The sequence below is a fragment of the Anomalospiza imberbis genome, chromosome 26 (assembly GCF_031753505.1).
Source record: "Anomalospiza imberbis isolate Cuckoo-Finch-1a 21T00152 chromosome 26, ASM3175350v1, whole genome shotgun sequence".
Taxonomy (NCBI): domain Eukaryota; kingdom Metazoa; phylum Chordata; class Aves; order Passeriformes; family Viduidae; genus Anomalospiza; species Anomalospiza imberbis.
Genome location: NC_089706.1, coordinates 4,492,090 through 4,515,781, shown reverse-complemented (window position 1 = coordinate 4,515,781; position 23,692 = coordinate 4,492,090). Strand labels below are relative to the sequence as shown.

Below are 23,692 nucleotides of genomic sequence, written 5' to 3'. Positions count from 1 at the left end.
CATCCCTTCGTGGGAAATGGGAGCCCTCATTAAGGATGGGCTCATCTAACAGAGCCTCTCCATTGCCTCTTCCCAAGGTTATGCCAGCACAGATCACTGGACAATGAGCTTCATGGCCAGAGGGACAGAGCCAGTGGTGATTTGTGATGGAGCTGCCAGCTAAGGATGCTGGGGTGGGAAAACAGAACTGTTCCCAGAACAAGGAGACTTTCAGCTTTGAAGCCAAGGCAACGTCTTGAGAGGAGCGAGCCGGGGCAACTGGGGCAGGCAGCTTTGCCACCCTGCATGTTTACAGTGTTTAAAAAGGACTATTTTCCTGACCCTTGAGGTAATCCTTTGCCTTTCCTCAAATGTATTTTGGGAGAAACTCAAGCTATTTATGACCCTCCCTGTCCCCTCAGGTAAGCCCTGGGTTTGCAAAGGGTTTTTTTTTCCAGGAGCAGCAGATGGATTTCTCAGGATGAGATTCACCTTATGTTCTTTGTGGATTATGGCACTTCTGAAACTTCCTGGGGGGTTTGGGAGTGGATGGGGTGTGTGACATTTCTGTGTACATTCCTCCTGAGGAGGAAGCTTTGAGCCTGTGTAGTCAGGCCAGTTCTATAAAGGGAATGAATTGGTGATGTGTCCCAGCTCCCTCACATCTGCAGCTGTGTGAGCCCTGCAGAGCTGATCTTGGCTCAAGCTCCCAGGCTGGGGAGAGCCTTCAGCCTGAGGGCAGAAACTCTCACTCACTGCGTCCTTCTTGTACCAAAAGAATCCCTTCAGGCCTCTCTGTGTTGTGATCACCCTTCTGCAGCTCTCTGTCAGCAGGTTGTGAGTGAGTCAAATGGTAATTGTGCTTTTCTTCACCTCCACTTCCTTTCCTGCAAAAACACCGACACACGACACACACACGTGTTAGTGGTGCTGGCAGTGCAGGAGTTCTGGATGGAGCTGGGGCTGGGAGAAAGCAGCTCTGTCCAGCTTTCACCTCAGACACCAAGGGCTGCACAGCCGTTCTCAGCTGCTCCTTGTTTTTGGAGGCACTGCCTGCGTTCCCAGCCCACGGTACCTCTGGGAGCACCTGAAACCTCCCTCTTCCCTGGCATATTTTTGCATTGACTCCTTCCAGACCTGGAACTCTGTCTTCAGAATGAACGTTGGTTTTTCCTGGGTCCTTTCCAAGCTGCCTTTGTGTGTTTCCTGCTGCTGGAGCAGTGCTGTCTCCAGTGCCCTGAGAGAGGCTCGGGTTTGGTGTTTGCAGACTGCGGATGCTCCGGTCCCTTCCAAGTCTGATCCTTTGGGTCTGATCCCGCTGCTGAAGATCATTTACAGATGTGTAAGGCTGAACTCATAGGCCAGGGCTGGAGTTCAGGACATACTCTCACACTTGTTAATATGGAGTTGGGAGGGGTTTTGGTTGACAGCTAATTAACTCTGTTCTCAGGAGCAAGAGCCTTTTTCTCTGTAAATGTTTTAGGTATATGTAAAATGACAGATTGGGAAAATGTCTGTCCAGCCTTTGTTTTTGAGGAGAATGGGAGCAAACATTGTGCTAATCTGATTAGGAGCTGACAAAAGCTGCCAAGTGGGATGACCATGTCTGGCTCCTGTACAAGAATAAGGCAGAGGACAGTTCCTGCTCCAAAGAATTTAGTCTGAGGCCTTGACACTACAAACATTTCTATGCATAACCCTTGTTTTTCTCCTGTCAAAACAATGAGAACAAGCCCAGCACCTGTGTCAGTCCTTGCGTGGCCCTTGGTGCTGGACACACACCAGATCTAGTAGAACCAAAAGGGGAGAGTCTGGCTCTCTCAGGTTAGAAAAGGACTAATATAATTTGTAACCAAGTATTAAAGGGAATTGGACTAATATAAGTCCCATTAGTATTCTCATTGCTTGGAGTCTATTTCACACTCATGACACTACATTCAATCTTGTACATGCCAAGACACACACACACACACACCACCCCTCTCCCTCCTCTTAAAGCCTGGGTCTTAGTTAATGGAAATTTGGGAGTTCAGTGATGGCAGAATTAGGGCCTCATTAGTGACTGTTGCTATTTACACTTTGGCAGCTTCTCAAATCAAATTCGAAGGCTGACCAGGTTACTTCACCTCTTAACTGGTTTTGTATCTGACCCATTTTTGTAAAGCATTTGCTCAAAGATGCTGCTGGAGCCATTCTTGCTGAGATTGCTGCGGTTTGGTGACACTGTCACTGCTAAGTGTCCTTGACTGTAACTTGTAAAAGAGCTGCAGAGACAATTCCCAAGTGTCTGTGAAATGCCTGGATTTTGAGAGTCACACTTAAGCCGTTGTGGCTGTCTGGCTCTGTCGGGAAGAAGCAGAGAAAATGGATCTATTTACAGTTGCTGTTTGGACTGGGGGGAGGAGGGGGAGGAAGGGGCAGGTTTGTGCCTATTTAGCAGAAATGTTCTCACTTAGTGCTTCTCCCTTCCTTGAAGAGTTGCAGCCTTCCTCGAAGAGTTGCAGCTGGTTGGACAGGAGCTGGTGAGTCTGGCCTGTTTGCAGAGCAGCCTTCCAAGTGCACTTTATGGGCTCTGCATAAGTTTCCAGCTCTGTCTCAGCGATACATTGCATATGTCCCAACCTCGCTCCCTTCGGAGCTTACATCATTTGTTTTTAAACTCTCTGGTATATTTTCTCTTCCTCTTCCAAAAGCTGTAAGGAATTAGCTGCTAAACTAAAACAGGAGGGCAGTTCTCCTGCTGATAAAGAGTCGATTTTGGCCGAAGTGCAGAGCCCCAGTCTGCAGCACAGCTTCCAGAGCAGCTCCTGTCTCCAGCTGCCAGAGGAGTGGTGCTCACACCTTCCACATCCCAGGGCAGGCAAGCAGCCATGGTGGGAAACCTGGAGGTGAGGCCACAATGGCAGAACTGGGATGGCCAAAGGGAGGTTTTGATGCCTTTATTGCAAGTAAGCCCTGGTTGTCTTCCACATCCAGAGCTCCAGCTTCACAGAGTCCCTGGAAAAGCTGCAGGACTTCCCTAGAGAGGCTGGTGGTCCTGGTGGCCTGCTGAGGTGGAACTGGGGGGAACAGGGCTGTTCCTGCAGCTATTGAGGTTTCACAGCCATGATCACATGAGTCACAGAGGGGGTGTCCCACCATGGTCTCCCTCACCTCAGCTCCCCTTTTGCACTCTCTGTGCTGGTTTGGACAATCTCCCATTCTCCCTCTCCCCAGCTCACACAAGTTCCCAGTTAACACATTTTAAAATCCCTTTGTGTGCTTCAAAACTGGTCACCTGTGAGCTGAGAGATGGATTCCTCCTCACCCCACATCCCAAAGGCTGCAAAGCTGCTCTGAAATCACACCAGAAATTGGTACTACCCACGAGCCCCGTGGGCAGAGGTGAGGAGGGGTCACCTCTGCATTTGCCAGGCTGGAAGGACAGGCTGTCCCCATCAGCTGGGCAGGGGGATCGTGGTTTAAAGCTGCTCCCCAAAGCAGGGGTCACTGACCGGTGCTGTCAGTCAGTCCTGAACTCAGGGTAACTGAAAGGAGGAGAAAGGATTATTATGATTTACTTCAGTACCAGGAATCAGCGGCCCCCACGGGAGCCAACCTGGCAGTTTCTATTGATTCGGTTTTTTTTGCTTTCTTTGTTCTGTTTCATTTTTTCCCTGCCCACTGTTTTTGCACACATTGATTCCCCCGAGGGGTCTCTTTGCAAGGCCCTGGAGAGCTTTGAGTCAGATTTCCCATGAGTCTCCAGACTGCAGCTCTCCCACCAAGCCTGTTTTTGCAATGTTCTGGAGGAGAAGCTGGTTTGTCTGGGCTGGATCAAAGCACCTCCCTTCCCTCATGGCCTCCTGGGCTCCAGCAGCAGCAGGAGGAGGTGGGGAGCAGGAGAGCATCTCATGGTAGAGATGTGAGCTATATAAACACCAGTGTCTCAGAAAAGGGGATCCTTCTGCCTTGAAACCCTCTTGTTCCCTCCCTCCAGGAGGGAAGTTTCCACACGCCCCAATCCCAGGTCCTCGTTCAGCCCCGTGGCCCCCAGGAGAATTGAACACTTCCTGGGGTGAGGCCATTTCAGTGGGTGCACAAAGAGCTTCCTGGAAACCAAACTTTCTCCTCTTGGTAAATTTTATAGGTAGAACTCGATATCCTCCTCTTCAGGAACCTCCTTGTAAAGGGCAGATTTAGTGTCCTGCTGAGTTAGACAAAGGAGATGCTGGACTTCCCTTTGCTTTGGAGATTCAAACAAATGGCAGGTGATTTATTTTTAACATTATCTCCTTGTCTTGGGGAGGGGAGCCACATTCTAAAGGCTCAGAGGTGCTGGGAAGTAAAGCTATATATGCATAAAGACTGTTTCAATGCTGAACACTAAGCTTAGTGATGGATTAAAAAAAAAAAAAAGAATGTGAATATGCACTTAATGCAGAATTTTATGGATGGTCCTAATTTAATATATTGCAAACTTTGTAAATACTTGGGAAAAGCCTGTAAAGTATGTAAATAAATGAGATTTGTATGTAAGAAGAATAAAAAAGTTTTTAATTTTTGCAATTAAATACAAGTGTTAATGACCCCTTTCCCTTTTCCTGATTTTTATTTTCGTGTTGCATGTCAGCTATTGAGGGGTTATTTAACCTTTTTTGGGGCACTTTTTCTAAGGGAAGTGTAATTTTAAATGAAAAGTCAGAACACTTTTGTTAGGAAAATGTCATAAGAAATACTTTGTGAAAAAGCAGCAGTTTGGGAAATGTTCTGTGGGTTTTAGCCTGATTCTCTGAACAAAGCTGATGCCAAAGCTCTGCCTGTCTCTCCTTTCTTTTCTTCCCAGTAACAATCTCCATCTTTCCTTCACAATTCAGTTTGTTTTAGCCAAACTTTGAGGCGTGGAAGACGATAAACTCCTCCAGAGCTCATAAATCCGGGCGAGTAGGGAGAAAAGAGATCCTGTTACTCCCACACCCGTGCAGGAGCCCTGTTAGACACCAGCCAGCCCCGCTGGAGACCCTCGAGACGTGAGTCAGAAGAAGCCCAGGCTTGGTCACTCCTGTGCTGCAGAGTGGGGCCTCTCTGGAGCCAGCAGGCTGGAGCAGAGCCTGTCAGGTGTCGGTGTGTGGCTCCTGTCCCCGTGCAGTGGCTGCTGCTCCCCGGGGTGTGGGGATGGGCTATTCCTTGGGCAAGCAGAAGGAAAGCTGCCATCCACATATCCTGTCCAAGCAGAGCCAATGGTTTGGTTATTGCAGCCAGCCCTGAGGGCAGCCACAGACTCCCAACTCTCCTGTTGGGGGCAATTTCAGCTCTGTACCCTGTTCTTCCTCCCCTGCTCCCCCCTCTCCTGATGGTTCAGGGAAGAGGCATCAGCCCTCTGCTTGCCCCTGTTCCCAGCAGGCTGGGCAGCCCAGGGGCTGTTCCTCAGCTGCCAAATGCTGTCCCCCCAGCACCGACACGGGGCTGGCCGAGGTGGCCCTGACTCTGGGGAGTTGCTGTGCTGCAAACTGCTCTCAGCAATTGCATCTTGCTGCCTTTGTTTCTAACGCAGCTGCATTCCAGGCACAGGGGAAGACCCGTGTGAAAACAGGGCTGTGTCAATTGCTGTGGGATTATTGTTACAGATTGTGGGTGACACTGTGGTGGGGATTTACTACAGGGCACCTGTGAGGAGGAGGAACCTGATGAGGTTTTCTGTGGGCAGCTGGAAGTAGCCTCGTGGTCAAAGGTCCTGATTCTCCTGGAGAACTTCAGTCATTGTGATATTTATTGGAGAGACAGCACAGCTCTGCACAGACTGGAAGTCCAGGAAGTTCCTGCAGGTCATTGAAAACAACTTTTTGATACAAGTGGTGGAGGAGCCAAGGAGGAGAAGTGTGTTTCTGTTTTGTACTACCAAACCAGGAGGGACTGGTTGAGGATGGGAAGGTTGGGGAAAGCCTTGCGTGTAGTGACCCATGTTATGGTGAAACTCAGGATCCTGTGTGGGAAGCAAAGCAGTAGCAGGGCTAGAACTCTGATTTTCCAGAGAGCCAGTTCAACCTTTCCAAAGACCTACTTACGGGAATCCCATGGAATAGGGCTCTAGAAGGGAAGGGGGCCCAGGAAAGCTGGTCAATATTCAAGCATCCAAACTCAAGACCAGTGTATCCCCCTGATCCAGAAATCAAGCAAAAATGGCAGGAGACCTGCATGGAAGAGCAGTGAGGTTCTAGCAATTCTCAAATGGAAGAAAGAAATTTATGGGATGTTGAAAAAGGGACAGGCACATGAGAGATCTATAGGAACATCTTTGGGACATGCGGGGATGCAACGAGGAAGGGCGCAGTCCACTTGGAATTGAGTCTGGCAAGGGATATCAAGAACAAGAAGGACTTCTCCAAGTGCATAAGCAGCAAAAGGAAGATTAGGGAAAATGTGGGACTGCTGCTGAATCCAGTAGGTGTCCTGGGCACAAAAGACACAGAGAAGGTGAAATTACTCAACATCTTCTTTTGCCTCAGGCTGTATTGCTGAGAGCAGCCCTCAGGCATCCCAGACATTGGAAGTAAAAGATGAAGGATGGAGAAAGGAAAACTTCCCCTTGGTCACAGAAAGTTGAGAGAGATCAGCGAGGCAGGCTTGACACCCATAAATCCTTGGTGGGATGCACCCACAGGTGCTGAGGGAGCTGGCAGAGGTTGTTGCTTAGCCACTCTTCATCATCTTTAAAAAACCTTGGAGAATGAGAGAGGTGCCCAATGATTGGAGAAAAGTAAGAGTTAAGTCCAGTCTTCAGAAAGGGCCAGAAGGAGGATCTGGGAAACTCCCAGCCAGTCAGCCTTCATCTCTGGAAATGTGATGGAACAGCTCATTGTGAAGATCATCACCAAGCACCTGAAAGTAAAGAAGGTTATTGGGAGTGGTCAGCATGGATTCACCAAGAGGAAATCCTGCTTGACCAATCTGGTGCCCTCTGTGATGGCACAGCAGGATGGGTTGATGAGAGGAGAGCAGTGGGTGGTGTCTACCTTGACTTCAGCAAGGTTTTTGACACTGTGTCCTGTAACATCTTCATGGATAAGCTCAGGAAATGTGAGTTGGATGAATGGACAATGAGGTGGATCAAGAACTGGCTGAATGGCTGAGCTCAGAGGGTCATGAGCAGAGCAGAATGTAGCTGGAGGCCTGTAGTTGGTGGCATTCCCCAGTGATCAGTACTGGGTCCAGTCTTATCCAAGTTCTTTATTAACAGCCTGGATGAAGGGATGGGATGGACCCTGAGCAGGTTTGGTGATGATACAGAACTGGGGGAGTGGCTGATCCACCTGAAGGCTGTGCTGCCATTCAGAGGGACCTGGACAGGCTGCAGAGTTGGATGGAGAGAAACCTAATGAGGTTCAACAGGAGCAAGTGCAGGTCCTGCACCTGGGGAGGGATAACCCCAGGTACCAGGACAGGCTGGGGGTGATCTACTGGAGAGCAGCTCTGCAGAGAAGGACCAGGGGGTCCATGAGTTGACCACGAGCCAGTAGTGTGCCCTGGGGCCAGGAGGGACAACAGAATCCTGGGGAGCATTGGGAAGAGTGTGGTGAGCAGGTCAGGGAGGTGATCCTTACCCTCTGCTCTGCCCTGGGGAGGCCTAATCTGTGTTCAGTTCTGGTCTCCAAGTTCAAGAAAGACAGGAGTTACTGGAGAGAGTCCAATGGAGGCCATAAGATTAAGGGACTGGAGCATCCCTCTGATGAGAAGAGACTGCTGGAGCTGGGCCTGGTTGGTCTGGAGAGGAGAAGACTGAGAGGGGATCTCATCAATCCATATAAATATATCCAGGAGGTGTCACACTCTTTAGTGGTGCTCAGCAACAGGACAAGGAGCAATGGTCATAAGCTCAAAATAAAAGAAGTTCCACTTCAAGACAAGAAAAAAAACTTCATTCCATGGAGGGTGGCAGAGCACTGGAAGAGGTGCCCAGGGATTTATGGAGTCTGTCACTCTATGACATCCCAAACCCACCATGATGTGCTCCTGTGTCACCTGTTCCAGGTAATCTTGCAGAGGGGTTGGTCTGGATGATTTCCAGAGGGCACTTCCAACCCCAGCTATTCTGGGATTCTGTGATTTTGAGAAAAGGGACAGGAGGTAAGCGAGGGGACCATAACTGAGGGCTCAGGGGATGGCTGAGGTTTCACACAGCAGAGGCTTGGGTGAAGAGTGCCAATCCAGGGATGGGGATTTAGGCATGGGGAGTGACCATGCATGTTTGTTGGCACCAGCCCCAGTGCAGCCTCTCCATCAAGGCCGATATGTGACATGGGTGTGTTCCACGTGGCTTCAAAACTCTAATAAATATATTTCCTCCCCAGTCTTCAAGCTGTTGGGTGTTCCTGGCTCTTGGGAGGTGCTTTAAATCTGACTGCCAGAGCCGTGGGCTGCTGAGAGCAGAAGCTGCCTGCACGATGCTGAGCTCAGGTCTTCCTGCCGTTCTCCTGGTGCTCTCAGTGCTGGAGCTGAGCTGGTCCCTGAGTGATGAAGAAAAGAAGATCATCTTGGATGAGCATAATAAATATCGCTCCCAGGTCTCTCCTCCTGCCAAGGCTATGGTGAAGATGGTAAGTGGCTTTTATTACAGATGAATATTGGGGTGTTTGTGTGGTCCAAGGCTCGATCTTAATGTGAGGAGGGGTCAGGGTGTTCCTTAGGGGAGGCAGAGCAATTCTCCTGTAGGGTTACAAGTAGGTGTTAATGGAGGGGTTCCCTAAACTGCCTCTCAAGAGAAGAGTTTCCTTTACCTTTGGAGTTGTCTTTGATCATGTTCTAGAAGTTCCTAAGTGTGATGTGAGTCCCCAGATGCTCTTCCATGAGACTGATGCAGCTCTCACTCACATGAGTGCCTGCTGGAGCTCCCTGTGATGCAGGAAGGGCAGGTGAGACCCTGCCATGAGCAGGTGCCATGACCTGGAGACTTTGCCATGGTCACTGCCAAGAGGTGGTGGGGGAATCTCGCTGTGTGGGACATCACACAGTGCTCTGTACGTGCTTCAACCTCAAACGTGTCGGCCACGTCTGTCAGTTATTTGGGCCCATCACGCTCCTACTCCTCCTCATGCTTTGTGCAGGGCTGCCTTGGATGTGAGGGATCCCCTGTTTTGCTTGAGGAAATCAAGCCAGGTCCCACACCTTATGTGGCTGCAGCAGGAGCAAAACTGAGCTCTAGAGCTGGTGCTTTTTGTCCTGCTCAGACTCTTGATTTGATTAGAACTTGGCTATGAAGTTTTATTTTGCACCACATGTGATTTTTCCTCATTGTTTGCAAATTATGGGGAGGAGGAGAACAACTGTTTATCCTGGAAAGTTGGAGCCCTTTCCTTCTTGGGTCACAGTGTGCATGGAGGATACCTCCCTGCCTGGCCCAGAAGTTGCCCAGAATGAGTAAAACCTTTTTGAGCTGGTAAATGGGAGCTTAACAATTAGAGGAAGCAAAAAGTTAAACTCAGGGAGAGAAGGCCTGACCAGTGACTGCAGAATCAAAGGGGATAGAGCCAGAACCCTCAGCACTGTGATGGTTTCTCCACGCTGAGTTGAGGATGCTCCATGATGGTGTTAGATGAGCTCCAGGAGAGGTTGTGAGAGTTGAGCTGGTGCCCTGATCTTCCCCTGTTTGACCCCCAAACCAAGGCTTGTGCTGGGTTGGACCATGGAGCTCCCCTCTCCTGAGGACCATGTTGGGTAGGGGTTTGAATTTTCCTCATGAATGGGGAAACTGCAGCCAGACAGTGCAGGGGTCCTTGGTGAGTGCCTTGTTGCTGTTGGAGAGCCCAGTGTCCCTCTCTGTGCGCTGACTCCGAGCTCCTTTCAGACCTGGGACTTGGACCTGGGGGTTGATGCTCAAGAGCATGCAGAGAAGTGCAGCTGGACCCAGAACGGGGAACTAGGCAGGTTAAACCTCTTTGCTACAGCTTCAACCCTGGATGTAGAACTGGCCATTGAAGAATGGAACGGGGAGAGGAAATTCTACAACTTGACAACATCCACGTGTGTCCCCAGGCAGACGTGTGACAACTACACCCAGGTACCGGCTGCTGGGGTGGAGGGGCTGTTGGGACAGGAGCTGTACCACTGCCCCAGTTCCTCCCAAAATCTTTGCAAAAGGACAGGGAACCAGGTGGGATTCACAATGATAGAGGCAGACCTGGGCATGGTGTCAGTCATGAACGGCCTTTTGGGGAAGACCTTTTTTGAAACAAGCTCTGCAGCCCTTTTTTTGGCTGCTCAGCAGTGCCAGCTCAGTGCCAGCTTGTCTTGTGTAGAAGGATGAGGTCTGAGTGTTCCTTCACAGCTTGGGTGGGAGCAAGGAGGAGAAGCAAGGATGGTGATAAGTGGGTGGATGGATGGATGGATGGATGGATGGATGGATGGATGGATGGATGGATGGATGGATGGTTCAAGACCAAAGCAGAGGTGCTCTGCCTGGGTAGACTATATGGTAGGAAAGCTGTGGCACTGGAATATATGACCTTGGGAAGTTGGTCCAGACGGGGGCAAAGGAGAAGATCCTGAATGCCAAAGCAACATGGGGATGGGGATCTGGGGTACATGCTGGAAAATGAGGAAGATACTGGATCAGCCTTTAAGGCCAGGCAAGAGACTGCCTTCACCCAGTCCCCTCACCTTCAACCCTGGTCTTTGCATTAGGTGGTTTGGGCAGAAACAACTCACATTGGCTGTGGGAGCAGTTTTTGTAAGAAGATCCATGGAATTGAAACAGAGAACGCACATCTGCTTGTTTGCAGCTATTATCCTCTGTAAGTTCCAGGCCCCAGTATCCATCCCCTGCTCTGTTCTGAGAAAGGTAACTCTGCTCCACAGAGTTAGCTACCTTGGGGTCAGGCTGGTGAGTAAATGGCCCTGACAGGCTGTGGCAGGAGACCAAGACCTGTTTTCTACATTAATCCCAAGTTCTGCCTTGGCTGGGATATGCCAGCTGAATCAGCCCCCTCTCTGGGATGGGTGTTTCCCCTTTCCTCACGCCTTCTTTATCTTGGCCTTTTCTGCTTCCAGGGGTAACATGAAAGGCAAAAAGCCCTACCAGGAAGGACCCTCATGTGAAATGTGCCCCATGGACACAGTCTGTGTGAACAACCTGTGTGGTGAGTGAGCAGAGCCACAGAGCCCCTGGCAAGGCTGTTGGGACTGAGACCTCGGGCTGGGTCTGAGCTCTGAACCCTCATGGAGCTGTCAGGAAGCCCTTGAACTGCAGTTCCAGGGCTGGACCATGAGACATCAGGAGCAATTGCTGCTCCTAACAGAGGTCAACTGGCTCAAGATGAGGAGGATTGGACAAGGGCCTTGTACCCCATTAGACAGTGTTACTTGCCCCTTGTGGGGCAGGAGGTTGTGAGGGACATGAGATGTCTCCAGGTTGGGAGCCCCAGAGTGGGGGATGGCCCAGAGTGACCTGAGAGGGGTTGGCTGCTGTTTCAGCCCCTTGTTGGTTTCTGCTGGTCCTGCTCAGTGCAAGGATCTGCTGAGATGAGCCAGCCCTAACCCATGGCACTTTTCATCTCTGCATCTCTTTCATTCACCATAACAGCCCTGCCGAAACACACAGCCACAGCCAAACCAGAACGCACAGCATCAGAGGCCATCATAACCACAGCCAAGCCACCATCCAAAAACTCACTTCCAAGCAGAATCTCAGCCAAGCCACCACCCACAGCCACACTGCCAAGCACAGCCAAGCCCAAACCCCCAACACTCTCACCCATCACAAGAGCCAAACCAAAACCTGCCACCAATCTCGCAACAACAACCCCAGCCAGGCCAAAACCCACAACACCAAAGCTCATCACAGCTCTGGCTAAGCCAAAACCCACTGCAACTCTGGCTAAGCCAGTATCTGCTGCTGCAACACCAGCATCTGCCACAACAACAAAGACACGACTGAAAACTGCCACAACCACCAAGCCAGAGCACAAAGACCTGACCCTGTTGAGGCAACCGGGATCACTCTTTCCTTTGAGCTCATGTTAGACTCATGTCCAGAGGTTGAGGCAGGCAATGGAGAGTCTCTTAGCTCCTTCACTAAAGAGGATCTTCTACTCTAACTTCATCTTTTCTTCTTTTCCTTCCATATCTGCCCTGGACATGGAAGAACTGGAGACAAACTCGGACCAGACAAGCGTGGATCCACCCAAAGGAGGAGTCCCCAGTACCTGCTTGGGCCTTTCGCTCTTCCTCCTCCCCAGTGCCATCCTGGTGGTCCTTCTGCTCTGAAGGGTCTTCCTCAGCTGTCCCTGCACCCCTCACCAAGGCTTTTGTCAGTGCTGGTTGTTCCACAGCCCTGGTAGGCTCAGGAGACTCCTTGGACAATTCACACGCTCCCTCCTTATGCTGCCTTCTCTGCTGCAGCCCCGGCGAGCCAAGGGCAGCCAACAGTGCTGGGGGAACTTTGTCCCCTTCCTGAGGAGACCTGAGGGCAGGAGGGTGTTTGCCATAATGCTGGTGACCTTGGACGCTTCTCCTTTTTCCCGGCTTCTGTTCCATTTCCAGGCTGGAAGTGTTGAGCTCTCCCACCCATCTGCCCATGTGGCCAGCAGGCCCCACCACAGCCTGACCTCGGGGACAGCAGGGTGACTTGGGGACAGTGAGACATGGTGGTTGGCTTTGGTGTTTGTAGATGGGACATGGTGGTTGGCTTTGGTGTTTGCCAGGAGGAGTTTCCCACAGAAATGCTCTTTTCCCTACAAATGTGTTTCTTTCAGTTTTGGACATATTTATCTCTTTCCCTTCTTGTCCAAATAGAGTGGGTATTTGGGGATTTCTGTTTCCTCCTGGTTCTGGTGGAGCTCTGGCCAGTACTGCCCAGCTGTTCACCCCTCTCCTCCTCACAGTCTGCAGCGCTTGCTGCCTCCCTCTCTCCTCCTCCCTCTCTTTTGCTGGCACATGCCTCATTCCTCAGTCACTCCAATGCCACAGATTTATTTTATGCATGTGCCTGCACCTGTGTGCACGCACAGAAACGAAACCTTCAGAGCTGAGAGAAGCCACGAGTCCATTTATGTAGCTTTTCCCTGCATGGTTCCATTCTTTGCATAATTTCAGTGTATCTGAGTTTAAATACAGATCCTGCTTGATGTGTAACTTGTGTGTGTGTGGTCAGAGAGGGCAAATCCCCATATGTGTTGGTGGAATCTGAGCACCAGAGATACAGGTGATGCTGTTACAGGTCACTCTGATGCCCAGCAGCACCAGCTGTCCTGCAGGAGCCCAGCTGCGTGCGGGCTGCTCTGAGGTCCCTGGCCAGTCCAGCCCAGCCAGGAGGTGACCAGCAGATGGCACTGGGAGAGGCACCGCTGAGAACTGGGCAGCTCAGCCCTGCCCGCAGTTCTGAGCTTTATTTCATTGCCAGCTTCAGATGTAGTTAAGAATCAGATTTAAAATCACCTCGCGCCCAGGTGCTGTGGCTGCTGCACGCTCTGGGAGCAGGCTGAGCTCCTGCTGCCGAGCTGCCTTTGGGGGAGAAATCCCTCCCTGCCTTACGGACAGATGAAAAAAATACAGCCCCAGAGGCTGCTCCTCAGCCGTGTGAGGGGAGAGGGCTCGGAGCTGGGAGAGCATTTCAGGACCTCATCTGCTTTTGCATCTGTGTGAAGGACAGTGAGGCATCCCCTAAAAGTTCCCTAGAAACACTACCAAGAGCAGAAAAACGTTTCTCCTCCCAGCAAGATCATGGCACTCAGGCAAACGCTGATTTTTTGCAGTGGGATCCCCCACCCTGCAGAGAGCCATCGAGGCACAGCGGTGCTGCTGATTATCAGCCACCAACAGAATTCCAGGACTGAAGTGTTTTATCACTGGTGTGGGGCTGTGACCCTTGTGAAAACTCTTGGGTTTTGTTTTCCTGAAGGTTTTGACTTGTGGGGACAGGCTGTTGTGCAAGGACCTATTTATAGAGATCCTTGCAGCAGAAAACTCCAACCCAGAAGGAAATCCGCTTTCCTCTTGCCCTGCTCCCGGGGACAGCGGGGCTGAGCCTGCCCCCACAGCCATTTGGGGGGCTTGGCTTAATCCTGACTTTGGGGCTTTAGGCAAGGGCAGGGTTTGGTGTGGTGCACAGGGGAGTGCACACAAACATTCCAGGCAGACTTTTGCAGCATTTCCACTCCCTTTGGGGCCTGGCATAAAGGGGGCTCTGGCACTGGGGTGACCCTGGCAATGATTCTGCCAGGTTCTTACAGCCCCGTGGCCCTGTGTGCTGGGAGGAGGAGAAGGCACTACCCATCAGCTGGGCTGACTTGGGTCAAATGCTGGGATTTGGGGTGTTTATGAGGCCTGGCTTCTTTATGAACCTCACCTGCTGGGTTCCCTCCATCCCTGGGCCTGTTCCCAGCGGGGACAGGGAGGTGTTTGCTGCTGGTTGAGTGAGAGAAGGTTCCTTTGCTTCAGCTCCTGAATCTCCCGTGGATGCAGTGGGTCAGAAAGGTTGGGGTGAGCACCTACACCCTGCTGGGTATTTGCATTTGGGGTTATGCTGCTGGCAGTTCCATCCAGCTTCCAAATATTCCCTCAGAGTGTTTGGGCTGAAAGTGATCTTGTCCCTCAGTGTATTGAGGGGGTCTGGGGAGGACCCACCTTTCTTGATCTTGCTTCCTGGCTGCTTTTTGCTAAAAGGTGTTGCCCTTCAAGGCCATTGAAACCATCTGCAAAACTAAAACAGGAGCACAGTTCTTCTGGTGGTAAGGAATCTATTTTGGCCAAATCTGCCAAGCCCCAGTCTGCAACACAGCTTCCAGAGTAGCTCCTGTCTTCAGCTGCCAGAGGGAAGTGGTGCTCACACCTTCTGCATTGTCAGGGTGGGAAACCCACAATGGCAGAACTGGGATGACCAAGGGGAGGTTTCGATACCTTGTCCAATGAACTGCAAGTAAGCCCTGGTCATTTTCCTCATCTTGAGCTCCAGTTTCACAGATCCTCGGAAAGGCTACAGGAGGCTGGGACCTCCCTAGAGAGTCTGGTGTTCCTAGTGACCTGCTGAAGTGGCATTGGGTGGGAATGGGGCTGTTCCTGCAGCTGTTGAGGCATTGTGGTGACAGGCACAATCAGATGAGTCACAGGTAGGGTGTCTAACTGTGGCCTCCCTCGCCTCAGCTCTCCTTGGCACTCACTGTACTGGTTTGGACAATACCCCACTCTCACCCTGCCCAGCTCAGAGGGATTCCCAGTCAACACTTGTGTCCCAGCATTTTTAAATAATAGAATGGATAAATGAATAGTGTGGAAGACAATAAACTCCTCCAGAGCTCATAAATCCGGATGGGCAGGGAGAAAAGAGATCCTGTTACTCCCACACCCGTGCAGGAGCCCTGTTAGACACCAGCCAGCCCCGCTGGAGACCCTCGAGACGTGAGTCAGAAGAAGCCCAGGCTTGGTCACTCCTGTGCTGCAGAGTGGGGCCTCTCTGGAGCCAGCAGGCTGGAGCAGAGCCTGTCAGGTGTCGGTGTGTGGCTCCTGTCCCCGTGCAGTGGCTGCTGCTCCCCGGGGTGTGGGGATGGGCTATTCCTTGAGAGAGCAGAAGAAAAGCTGCATTCCACACACGCTTACCTAATGCCGGCTGGACACGAGTGTCAGCTCCAGGGTGGGGCTTGGACCTTGCACTGCTAATCTTGATGCTTTAGACATTGGCTCCAGAAGGAGCCGTCAGAGCAGGTTGGGAGTTGAGAAATGGCCCTGCACCCCTTTGGCAGCCACCCTGCACTTGCCAAAGGCATCAGCTCTTACTCACATTTCCCCATCAGCTACATGCCCTGGTGATGACTCCTCCAGGGATGTTTGCTCTTCCCCACAAGCTCTGTGCATCCCATTTTCCTTCATCATTGCTGCCACACTATCTCCTGCAGGGCTCAGCCAGGGTGCTGTAGTGCCAGGGGCTATGGGGAGCTTGGCCCTTCATCTGTACATCACCTTTGGAGAGACCAGCACCTGTACTGGTCTAGTGGAAGGTGTCCCTGCTCATGGCAGAGGGGTTGGAATGAGATGAGCTCTCAAGTTCTTCCCAACCCAAACCATTCCATGGTTCTAAAATTCTCAGCACTGCCTTGTTCCATGTAAGCCAGGCCATGGTGAGCTGGCCTGTAGGAGCTGGAGCCCGCGTTGATGTTTTCTAGATGTTTCTCCAGGTCTCCAGAGATCCAACAGCACATGTGTTGAGGTGTCTCCATCAAAAGATAGATTTACCTTAGCAATACGTGGGAATCTCTGGTTTGACCATCTGAGTTGAAGACCTGGTGAGATCTTGGCCTCAGACCCCACCTGCAAGAATTGTTGGACAATTGAGGGCATGGCTGACCCCAGAGCTAGTGAAGGACAAGGTAATACACAGAGCTAAGAGATCTGGGGGGCAGTAGGAGAGCTGTTGTGGTGAGAGAAGTGATCCGTGTGGTCCAAGACCAAAGGAAAACCGACAAAGCATTGCCTGGGGAGTGGGGAAGGAAAGGGGGGAGGCAAAGCCGGCAGCGTGTGATTAACTTGGCTCCGCTCTCCAGAGCTGCCCACCCGCTGATCCTCTCTAACAGGCTGCGATCCCAGCGGAGCTCCTGGAGCCGGGCCGGGCGGTTGCACAATCGCAGATGGGGAGCCGAGGCTGGAGCAGCCCGGGGGGCTCGGCCAGACCGGCTCCGGCGCGGGGGCTGCGGGATACGGCTGTTGAGCCCTCCAGGTGTCTGCGGGGAGGGAGCACAGCCTGTCCAAGCAGAGCCGATGGTTTGGTTATTGCAGCCAGCCCTGAGGGCAGCCACAGACTCCCAACTCTCCTGTTGGGGGCAATTTCAGCTCTGTACCCTGTTCTTCCTCCCCTGCTCCCCCCTCTCCTGATGGTTCAGGGAAGAGGCATCAGCCCTCTGCTTGCCCCTGTTCCCAGCAGGCTGGGCAGCCCAGGGGCTGTTCCTCAGCTGCCAAATGCTGTCCCCCCAGCACCGACACGGGGCTGGCCGAGGTGGCCCTGACTCTGGGGAGTTGCTGTGCTGCAAACTGCTCTCAGCAATTGCATCTTGCTGCCTTTGTTTCTAACGCAGCTGCATTCCAGGCACAGGGGAAGACCCGTGTGAAAACACGGCTGTGTCAATTGCTGTGGGATTATTGTTATAGATTAGAAGAAATGGAACAGGAGGTAGAAGAGAGGACCGGTAACTGAGGGCTCAGGGGATGGCTGAGGTTTGGAGCAGCAGAGGCGTGGATGAAGAATGCCAATCCAGGGATTGGGATTCGGGCACAGGGTCTGTCCCAGGGAGAGGACCCTGCGTGTTTGTTGGCACTGCTGCCTCTCCATCAAGGCCGATATGTGAGATGGGTGTGTTCTGCATGGCTTCAAAACTCTAATAAATATATTTCCTCCCCAGTCTTCAAGCTGTTGGGTGTTCCTTGCTTTTGGGAGGTGCTTTAAATCTGACTGCCAGAGCCGTGGGCTGCTGAGAGCAGAAGCTGCCTGCACGATGCTGAGCTCAGGTCTTCCTGCCGTTCTCCTGGTGCTCTCAGTGCTGGAGCTGAGCTGGTCCCTGAGTGATGAAGAAAAGAAGATCATCTTGGATGAGCATAATAAATATCGCTCCCAGGTCTCTCCTCCTGCCAAGGCTATGATGAAGATGGTAAGTGGCTTTTATTACAGATGAATATTGGGGTGTTTGTGTGGTCCAAGGCTCGATCTTAATGTGAGGAGGGGTCAGGGTGTTCCTTAGGGGAGGCAGAGCAATTCTCGTGTAGGGTTACAAGTAGGTGTTAATGGAGGGGTTCCCAAAACTGCCTCTCAAGAGAAGAGTTTCCTTTACCTTTGGAGTTGTCTTTGATCATGTTCTAGAAGTTCCTAAGTGTGATGTGAGTCCCCAGATGCTCTTCCATGAGACTGATGCAGCTCTCATTCACATGAGTGCCTGCTGGAGCTCCCTGTGATGCAGGAAGGGCAGGTGAGACCCTGCCATGAGCAGGTGCCATGACCTGGAGACTTTGCCGTGGTCACTGCCAAGAGGTGGTGGGGGAATCTCGCTGTGTGGGACATCACACAGTGCTCTGTACCTGCTTCAACCTCAAACGTGTCGGCCACGTCTGTCAGTTATTTGGGCCCATCACGCTCCTACTCCTCCTCATGCTTTGTGCAGGGCTGCCTTGGATGTGAGGGATCCTCTGTTTTGCTTGAGGGAATCAAACCAGGTCCCACACCTTATGTGGCTGCAGCAGGAGCAAAACTGAGCTCTAGAGCTGGTACTTTTTGTCCTGCTCAGACTCTTGATTTGATTAGAACTTGGCTATGAAGTTTTATTTTGCACCACATGTGATTTTTCCTCATTGTTTGCAAATTTTGGGGAGGAGGAGAACAACTGTTTATCCTGGAAAGCTTGAGCCCTTTCCTTCTTGGGTCAGTGTGCATGGAGGATACCTCCCTGCCTGGCCCAGAAGTTGCCCAGAATGAGTAAAACCTTTTTGGGCTGGTAAATGGGAGCTTAACAATTAGAGGAAGCAAAAAGTTAAACTCAGGGAGAGAAGGCCTGACCAGTGACTGCAGAATCAAAGGGGACAGAGCCAGAACCCTCAGCACCATGATCCCATCAATCCCATCAAGTCCCAGCAAACTCAGAGTATCAGGGCTTTGGAGCCAAGGTCTTAAGAGAAAGCCTGAGGGAAATGATCTCTCAGGGTACTTAAGTCCATTCCAAACCTGTGGGGGCTGCTCCTGGCTGAATCTTTGATTGCAGCCCCTGTGCTTTGAGATGCTCCTTCTGCAGCTTCTGTTCCTGCTTGAACACACAGGACCAGCTCGTGGTCTGGGGACAAAGGCTTTTTCAATTTGTAGCCCAGCAAATGTTTAGCTCACAGCAGCCCTGACAATTCCTCAGTAGAGGTTTTCCATGAGAACACCGTCCTCGTCTCCCTCCTGGGACCTTTGCTTGGGCTGAGTTTGCCTCTGGGTTCACCTGCTGCCGTGGCACTGTGCCTGGCTGAGGTCACTCTGTGCTTCCTTTTGGGACATGGGGCTGGTTGCTTTGGAAATATTTAGTTGAAGGGGAGGAATCTGTATCCTAAAGCCACTTTACTAATGAGGCAAATCTGCAGGTGTTAGTCCCCCATTTATGGAGCCCAGCTCCGTGTCAGAGGGAGAGGGGTGTGTGCTCCCCAAATTAGGTCTCCAGCCATCTCTGTCAGCGTGGCTTGGGGCCATGGTGGGAGGTGAACCAACACCCTGTGTCCCGTCCAGGTGGGTCCTCCCCACAGTGCCTTCAGGCCTGTCCTCATCCCCTCAACACCCCAATGGTGACATGCCCTCCTGTCTGTCACCTTTTGGATCCAGCCCTGGCTCTGTCCAGGAAGGTCCCTGGACAGAGGGACTGTCCTGGACTGTCCTGGACTGTCCTTCCAGAGCCAAGCTGCTGTCTCCATCAAGGATGGTCCAAACAGCTGCAGTGCAGAATATGCATGCCTGCGAGAAAAGCTCTCCACCTTCTCCTCTTCCTCCTCCTCCTCGTTCTCCTCCTGCACATCCCTGTGGCCGGGGGCTCAGCTGGTGGCGGGGCCACTGCCGCTCCAGAAGGGGCTCCTGGCTGGCAGCCAGGCGGCCACGTCTCGGTTCCAGGCGAACAGATGATGTTTCCCAGGAGCCTGTGCTCCCAGGCTTTGTTCAGCTGCCAGGAGAGATTTGTCCCATTCCCCTCCTATCCCCACCCTGGGTGAGGAGGGATGGCCCCAGAACCTTCTGGCGTGACCCACAGTGGGTTTCTTTCTTCCTCCATGACTTCATGGTTTCTCCACGCTGAGTTGAGGATGCTCCATGATGGTGTTAGATGAGCTCCAGGAGAGGTTGTGAGAGTTGAGCTGGTGCCCTGACCTTCCCCTGTTTGACCCATAAACCAAGGTTTGTGCTGGGACTGACCATGGAGCTCCCCTCTCCTGAGGACCATGTTGGGTAGGGGTTTGAATTTTCCTCATGAATGTGGAAACTGCAGCCAGGCAGTGCAGGGGTCCTTGGTGAGTGCCTTGTTGCTGTTGGAGAGCCCAGTGTCCCTCTCTGTGCGCTGACTCCGAGCTCCTTTCAGACCTGGGACAAGGAGCTGGAGGCCCTTGCTCAATCCTATGCAGAGAAGTGCATCTGGGACCACAACAAGGAGAGGGGCCGACGGGGAGAAAACCTCTTTGCCATGGCCCCAACCCTGGAACTAGAATTCGCCGTGGAAGACTGGAATGGGGAGGAGAAATTCTACAACTTGACAACATCCACGTGTGTCCCCGGGCAGATGTGTGGCCACTACACCCAGGTACCAGCTGCTGGGGTGGAGGGGTGGCTGCTCAGCAGAGCTGGATGCCAGTTTTTCTCAGACAGAGAGATGAAATCTGAGTGTTTCTTCGCAGCTTGGGTAGGAGCAGAGATGGTGGTGGATGCCAAAGCAACATGGGGATGTGGGATTTGGGGCACATTCTGTGGGATGAGGATGTCTTTGGAGCAGCCTTTAAGGCCAGGGGACAAGTTGCTTTCACTCAATCCCCTCACCTCCACCCTGGTTTTTTGCCTTAGGTGGTCTGGTCAAGCACATATCAGATTGGCTGCGGGGCACATTTTTGTGAGAAGATTGATGGAATCGAAACAGAGAACATGCACCTGCTTGTTTGCAACTATTATCCCCCGTAAGTCCCAGGCCCTGCATGGATTGGTGCATCTCAGTGGGGTTTCTGTGCTGGAAATACCCTGGCTTCAGCCCTTATGTCACAGCAGGGTTTGTCCTTGGTCAGAAATAGAAGTTCCAAATAATGCTTCTGTTATCTTGGGTTGGTCCCAGACTAAGGAAGGGTTGTCTGGAGATCCTGGCCTATGATTGTGACTGCTGAGTGCTGGTTCAGCTCCTGGAACACAGCCAGGGAGGGACCTTCTTCCCCGAGAGCTGCTCAAGGCTGAGGTGGCAGTAGCTGAGGGTACAAACACCTCCCTGCCCTGGGCCTTGTTCTTCCCTGATGGCAGCAGCTATCGCCTGGGGTGGAGAAGCCATTTTGAGCGGCAGGAAGGGTTGGATGTGGGAGGAGAGCTGGGTACTTCCTTCCCAGCCCTGGGACCAGCCTTGGCACCACTTGCTTGGAGCTGCTGAGAGCACCAAGAGCGGCCAGTGGCTGCAGACCTTCCTGGGGTCTGGAGCAGAAGTGAGACAGACAAGTATTCCCCATCCCAATATCCATCCCCTGCTGTGCTCTGAGGGAGGTGAGGGATCGACTCCATGGAGTTGTCTGCCCTGGCTTTAGCTACCTTGGGGTCAGGCTGGTGAGTAAATGGCCCTGACAGGCTATGGCAGGAGACCAAGACCTGTTTTCTACATTAATCCCAAGTTCTGCCTTGGCTGGGATATGCCAGCTGAATCAGCCCCCTCTCTGGGATGGGTGTTTCCCCTTTCCTCACGCCTTCTTTATCTTGGCCTTTTCTGCTTCCAGGGGTAACATGAAAGGCAAAAAGCCCTACCAGGAAGGACCCTCATGTGAAATGTGCCCCATGGACACAGTCTGTGTGAACAACCTGTGTGGTGAGTGAGCAGAGCCACAGAGCCCCTGGCAAGGCTGTTGGGACTGAGACCTCGGGCTGGGTCTGAGCTCTGAACCCTCATGGAGCTGTCAGGAAGCCCTTGAACTGCAGTTCCAGGGCTGGACCATGAGACAGGACAACTGCCTTAAGATAAGGAGGGTCTTGTACCCCATTAGACAGTGTTACTTGCCCCTTGTGGGGCAGGAGGTTGTGAGGGACATGAGATGTCTCCAGGTTGGGAGCCCCAGAGTGGGGGATGGCCCAGAGTGACCTGAGAGGGGTTGGCTGCTGTTTCAGCCCCTTGTTGGTTTCTGCTGGTCCTGCTCAGTGCAGGGGATCCACTGAGGTCAGCTGAGCCAGCCCTAACCCACGGCACTTTTCATCTCTCACCAGAACTCGTTGTAGAAGAGACCACTCCGGCCTCTGTGACAACAAAGGCAAGGCCATCCACCCCAGCCACAGCCAAACCAGAGCCCACAGCCAAACCAGAGCCCACAGCCAAACCTGAACCCACAGCCAAACCTGAACCCACAGCCAAACCAGAGCCCACAGTCACAGCCAAACCAGAACCCATACCACCAGTGTCCACCACAGCTGAACCAGAGCCCACACCAGTGTCCACCAGAGCCAAACCAGCACCAACAACACCAGTACATACAGCAAAACCTGAACCCACACCAGCGTCTACCACAGGCAAATCTGAGCCCACAAAACCAGTGTCTACCACAGCCAAGCCAAAACCTACAACCACACTTCCAACCACAACCACAGCCAAGCCACCACTCACAGCCACACTCCCAACCACAGCCAAGCCCAAAGCCCCAGCACAGGCACCCTTCAGCACAGCCAAGCCAAAACCTGCCAGCACGCTCCCAACAACCCCAGCCAGGCCAAAACCCACAACACCAGCAGCCACCACAGCCATGGCCAAGCCAAAACCCACCATGCCAGCAGCCACCAGCACTGCAGCCAAGCCAAAGCCCACCACAACTGTGGCCAAGCCAACACCCACCACAACAAAACCCACCCTAACAACCACCACCACTAAGCCAACAACCAGCACTACCACCAAGACAACACCCAGCCCCCTGAAACCCAACACAGCCACCACCACCACCAAACCAACAGCCTCCACACCAGACCCCACCACAACCACCACCACCACCAAACCAACACCCACCACACCAAAACCCATCACATCCACCACCAAACCAAACCCCACCACAGCCACCACCACCACCAAACCAAGCCCTACTACAACCACCACCACCACCAAACCAACACCCACCACACCAAACCCCACCACAACCACCTCTACAGCCAAACCAAAGCCAACCACAACTATGGCCAAGCCAACACCCACCACACCAAAATCCACCCCAACTGTAGCTAAGCCAAAACTTGCTACAGCCACAGCCAAACCAACACCCACCACACCAACATCTACCACCACTACAGCCAAGCCAACACCTGCTGCTACAACACTAGCACCTGCCACAACAGCAAAGACACAACTGAAAACTGCCACAACCACAAAGCCAGAACCAGAAAGACCTGATCCTACTGAGGCAACCAGGATCACTCTTTCCTTTGAACCCACCTTAGACCCAGATTATAAAGTATCTCCAGAGGCAGACACTGGAGAGCCTCTTAGCTCCTTCACTACAGAGGATCCAGCTCTATTAGAAAGCATGGGCACAGCCTTCAGCCCCAGATCAGTCCCAGAAATAAAGAAAGGTGTCAAAGAGCATGGGAAAGAGAAATCAGCCTTTCCCAGTCTGTCTCCATCCCTCAGCCAAGCTGTTCCAGAGATGAAGCTAGGTTTCAATAGAGCTGAGCTCATAACCCCCTCCAAGTCAGTGGTCCTCAGCCCTGAAGAGCCCACGTTCTTGCACTTAACATCATCCTCCAAAGACAAAAAAGGGCCGAGCCCCCATTTCCAGACCTCCCTCTCAGGTAAGGCAACCGTGGAGTTTGTCCTGGCATGGACACTTGCACATTCAGGGATCCCCAAGCAGCATGGAGAGGGCTTGGGAGGAGCAGTGTCAGACTGGTCCTTTGGATCCTCCTCTTGTATGTGGCACCAAGCCTTTTCCTCACTCTTTGCTCTAACCCTGAGGGGCTGGTTGGATGTCTCATCTCTGAAGCATGGTCCTGTTCACAGCCTGCTCCCACTAACGCACAGCTTCCCTGGACCAGAGCTCTGCT

The 23,692-nt window shown here is 52.3% G+C and overlaps 3 protein-coding genes across 7 annotated transcripts in view; all 3 read left to right on the top strand.

The window, feature by feature from the left end:
- Positions 1 to 4,547, top strand: part of C26H6orf89 (chromosome 26 C6orf89 homolog) — a 24,679-nt gene extending 20,132 nt beyond the window's left edge. For 2 of the 3 annotated variants that reach the window (XM_068173586.1, XM_068173585.1), the window contains exon 8: positions 78 to 320. In XM_068173586.1, the coding sequence (XP_068029687.1) occupies positions 78 to 163 (86 nt within the window). In that variant the 3' untranslated portion in view covers positions 164 to 320. Of the gene's footprint in view, positions 1 to 77 lie in introns of all 3 variants that reach the window. The other variant, XM_068173584.1, reaches the window with a different exon arrangement.
- Positions 4,117 to 23,692, top strand: part of LOC137462814 (peptidase inhibitor 16-like) — a 25,101-nt gene continuing 5,525 nt past the window's right edge. Inside the window, exons 1-8 of one of the 3 annotated variants that reach the window (XM_068173578.1) lie at positions 4,117 to 4,229; positions 4,805 to 4,988; positions 5,666 to 5,835; positions 17,337 to 17,582; positions 20,019 to 20,237; positions 20,495 to 20,604; positions 21,397 to 21,485; positions 21,878 to 23,440. In XM_068173578.1, coding sequence (XP_068029679.1) covers positions 17,430 to 17,582; positions 20,019 to 20,237; positions 20,495 to 20,604; positions 21,397 to 21,485; positions 21,878 to 23,440 — 2,134 coding nt within the window. In that variant the 5' untranslated portion in view covers positions 4,117 to 4,229; positions 4,805 to 4,988; positions 5,666 to 5,835; positions 17,337 to 17,429. Of the gene's footprint in view, positions 4,230 to 4,804; positions 5,014 to 5,635; positions 5,836 to 17,336; positions 17,583 to 20,018; positions 20,238 to 20,494; positions 20,605 to 20,955; positions 21,230 to 21,396; positions 21,486 to 21,877; positions 23,441 to 23,692 lie in introns of those variants that run through there. The other 2 variants (XM_068173579.1, XM_068173580.1) reach the window with 2 other exon arrangements.
- On the top strand, positions 8,400 to 11,007 carry LOC137462859 (peptidase inhibitor 16-like). The gene is made up of 3 exons (XM_068173662.1): positions 8,400 to 8,552; positions 9,800 to 10,012; positions 11,002 to 11,007. Exons 1-3 carry the CDS (start codon positions 8,400 to 8,402, stop codon positions 11,005 to 11,007), a joined length of 372 nt encoding a protein of 123 aa, XP_068029763.1.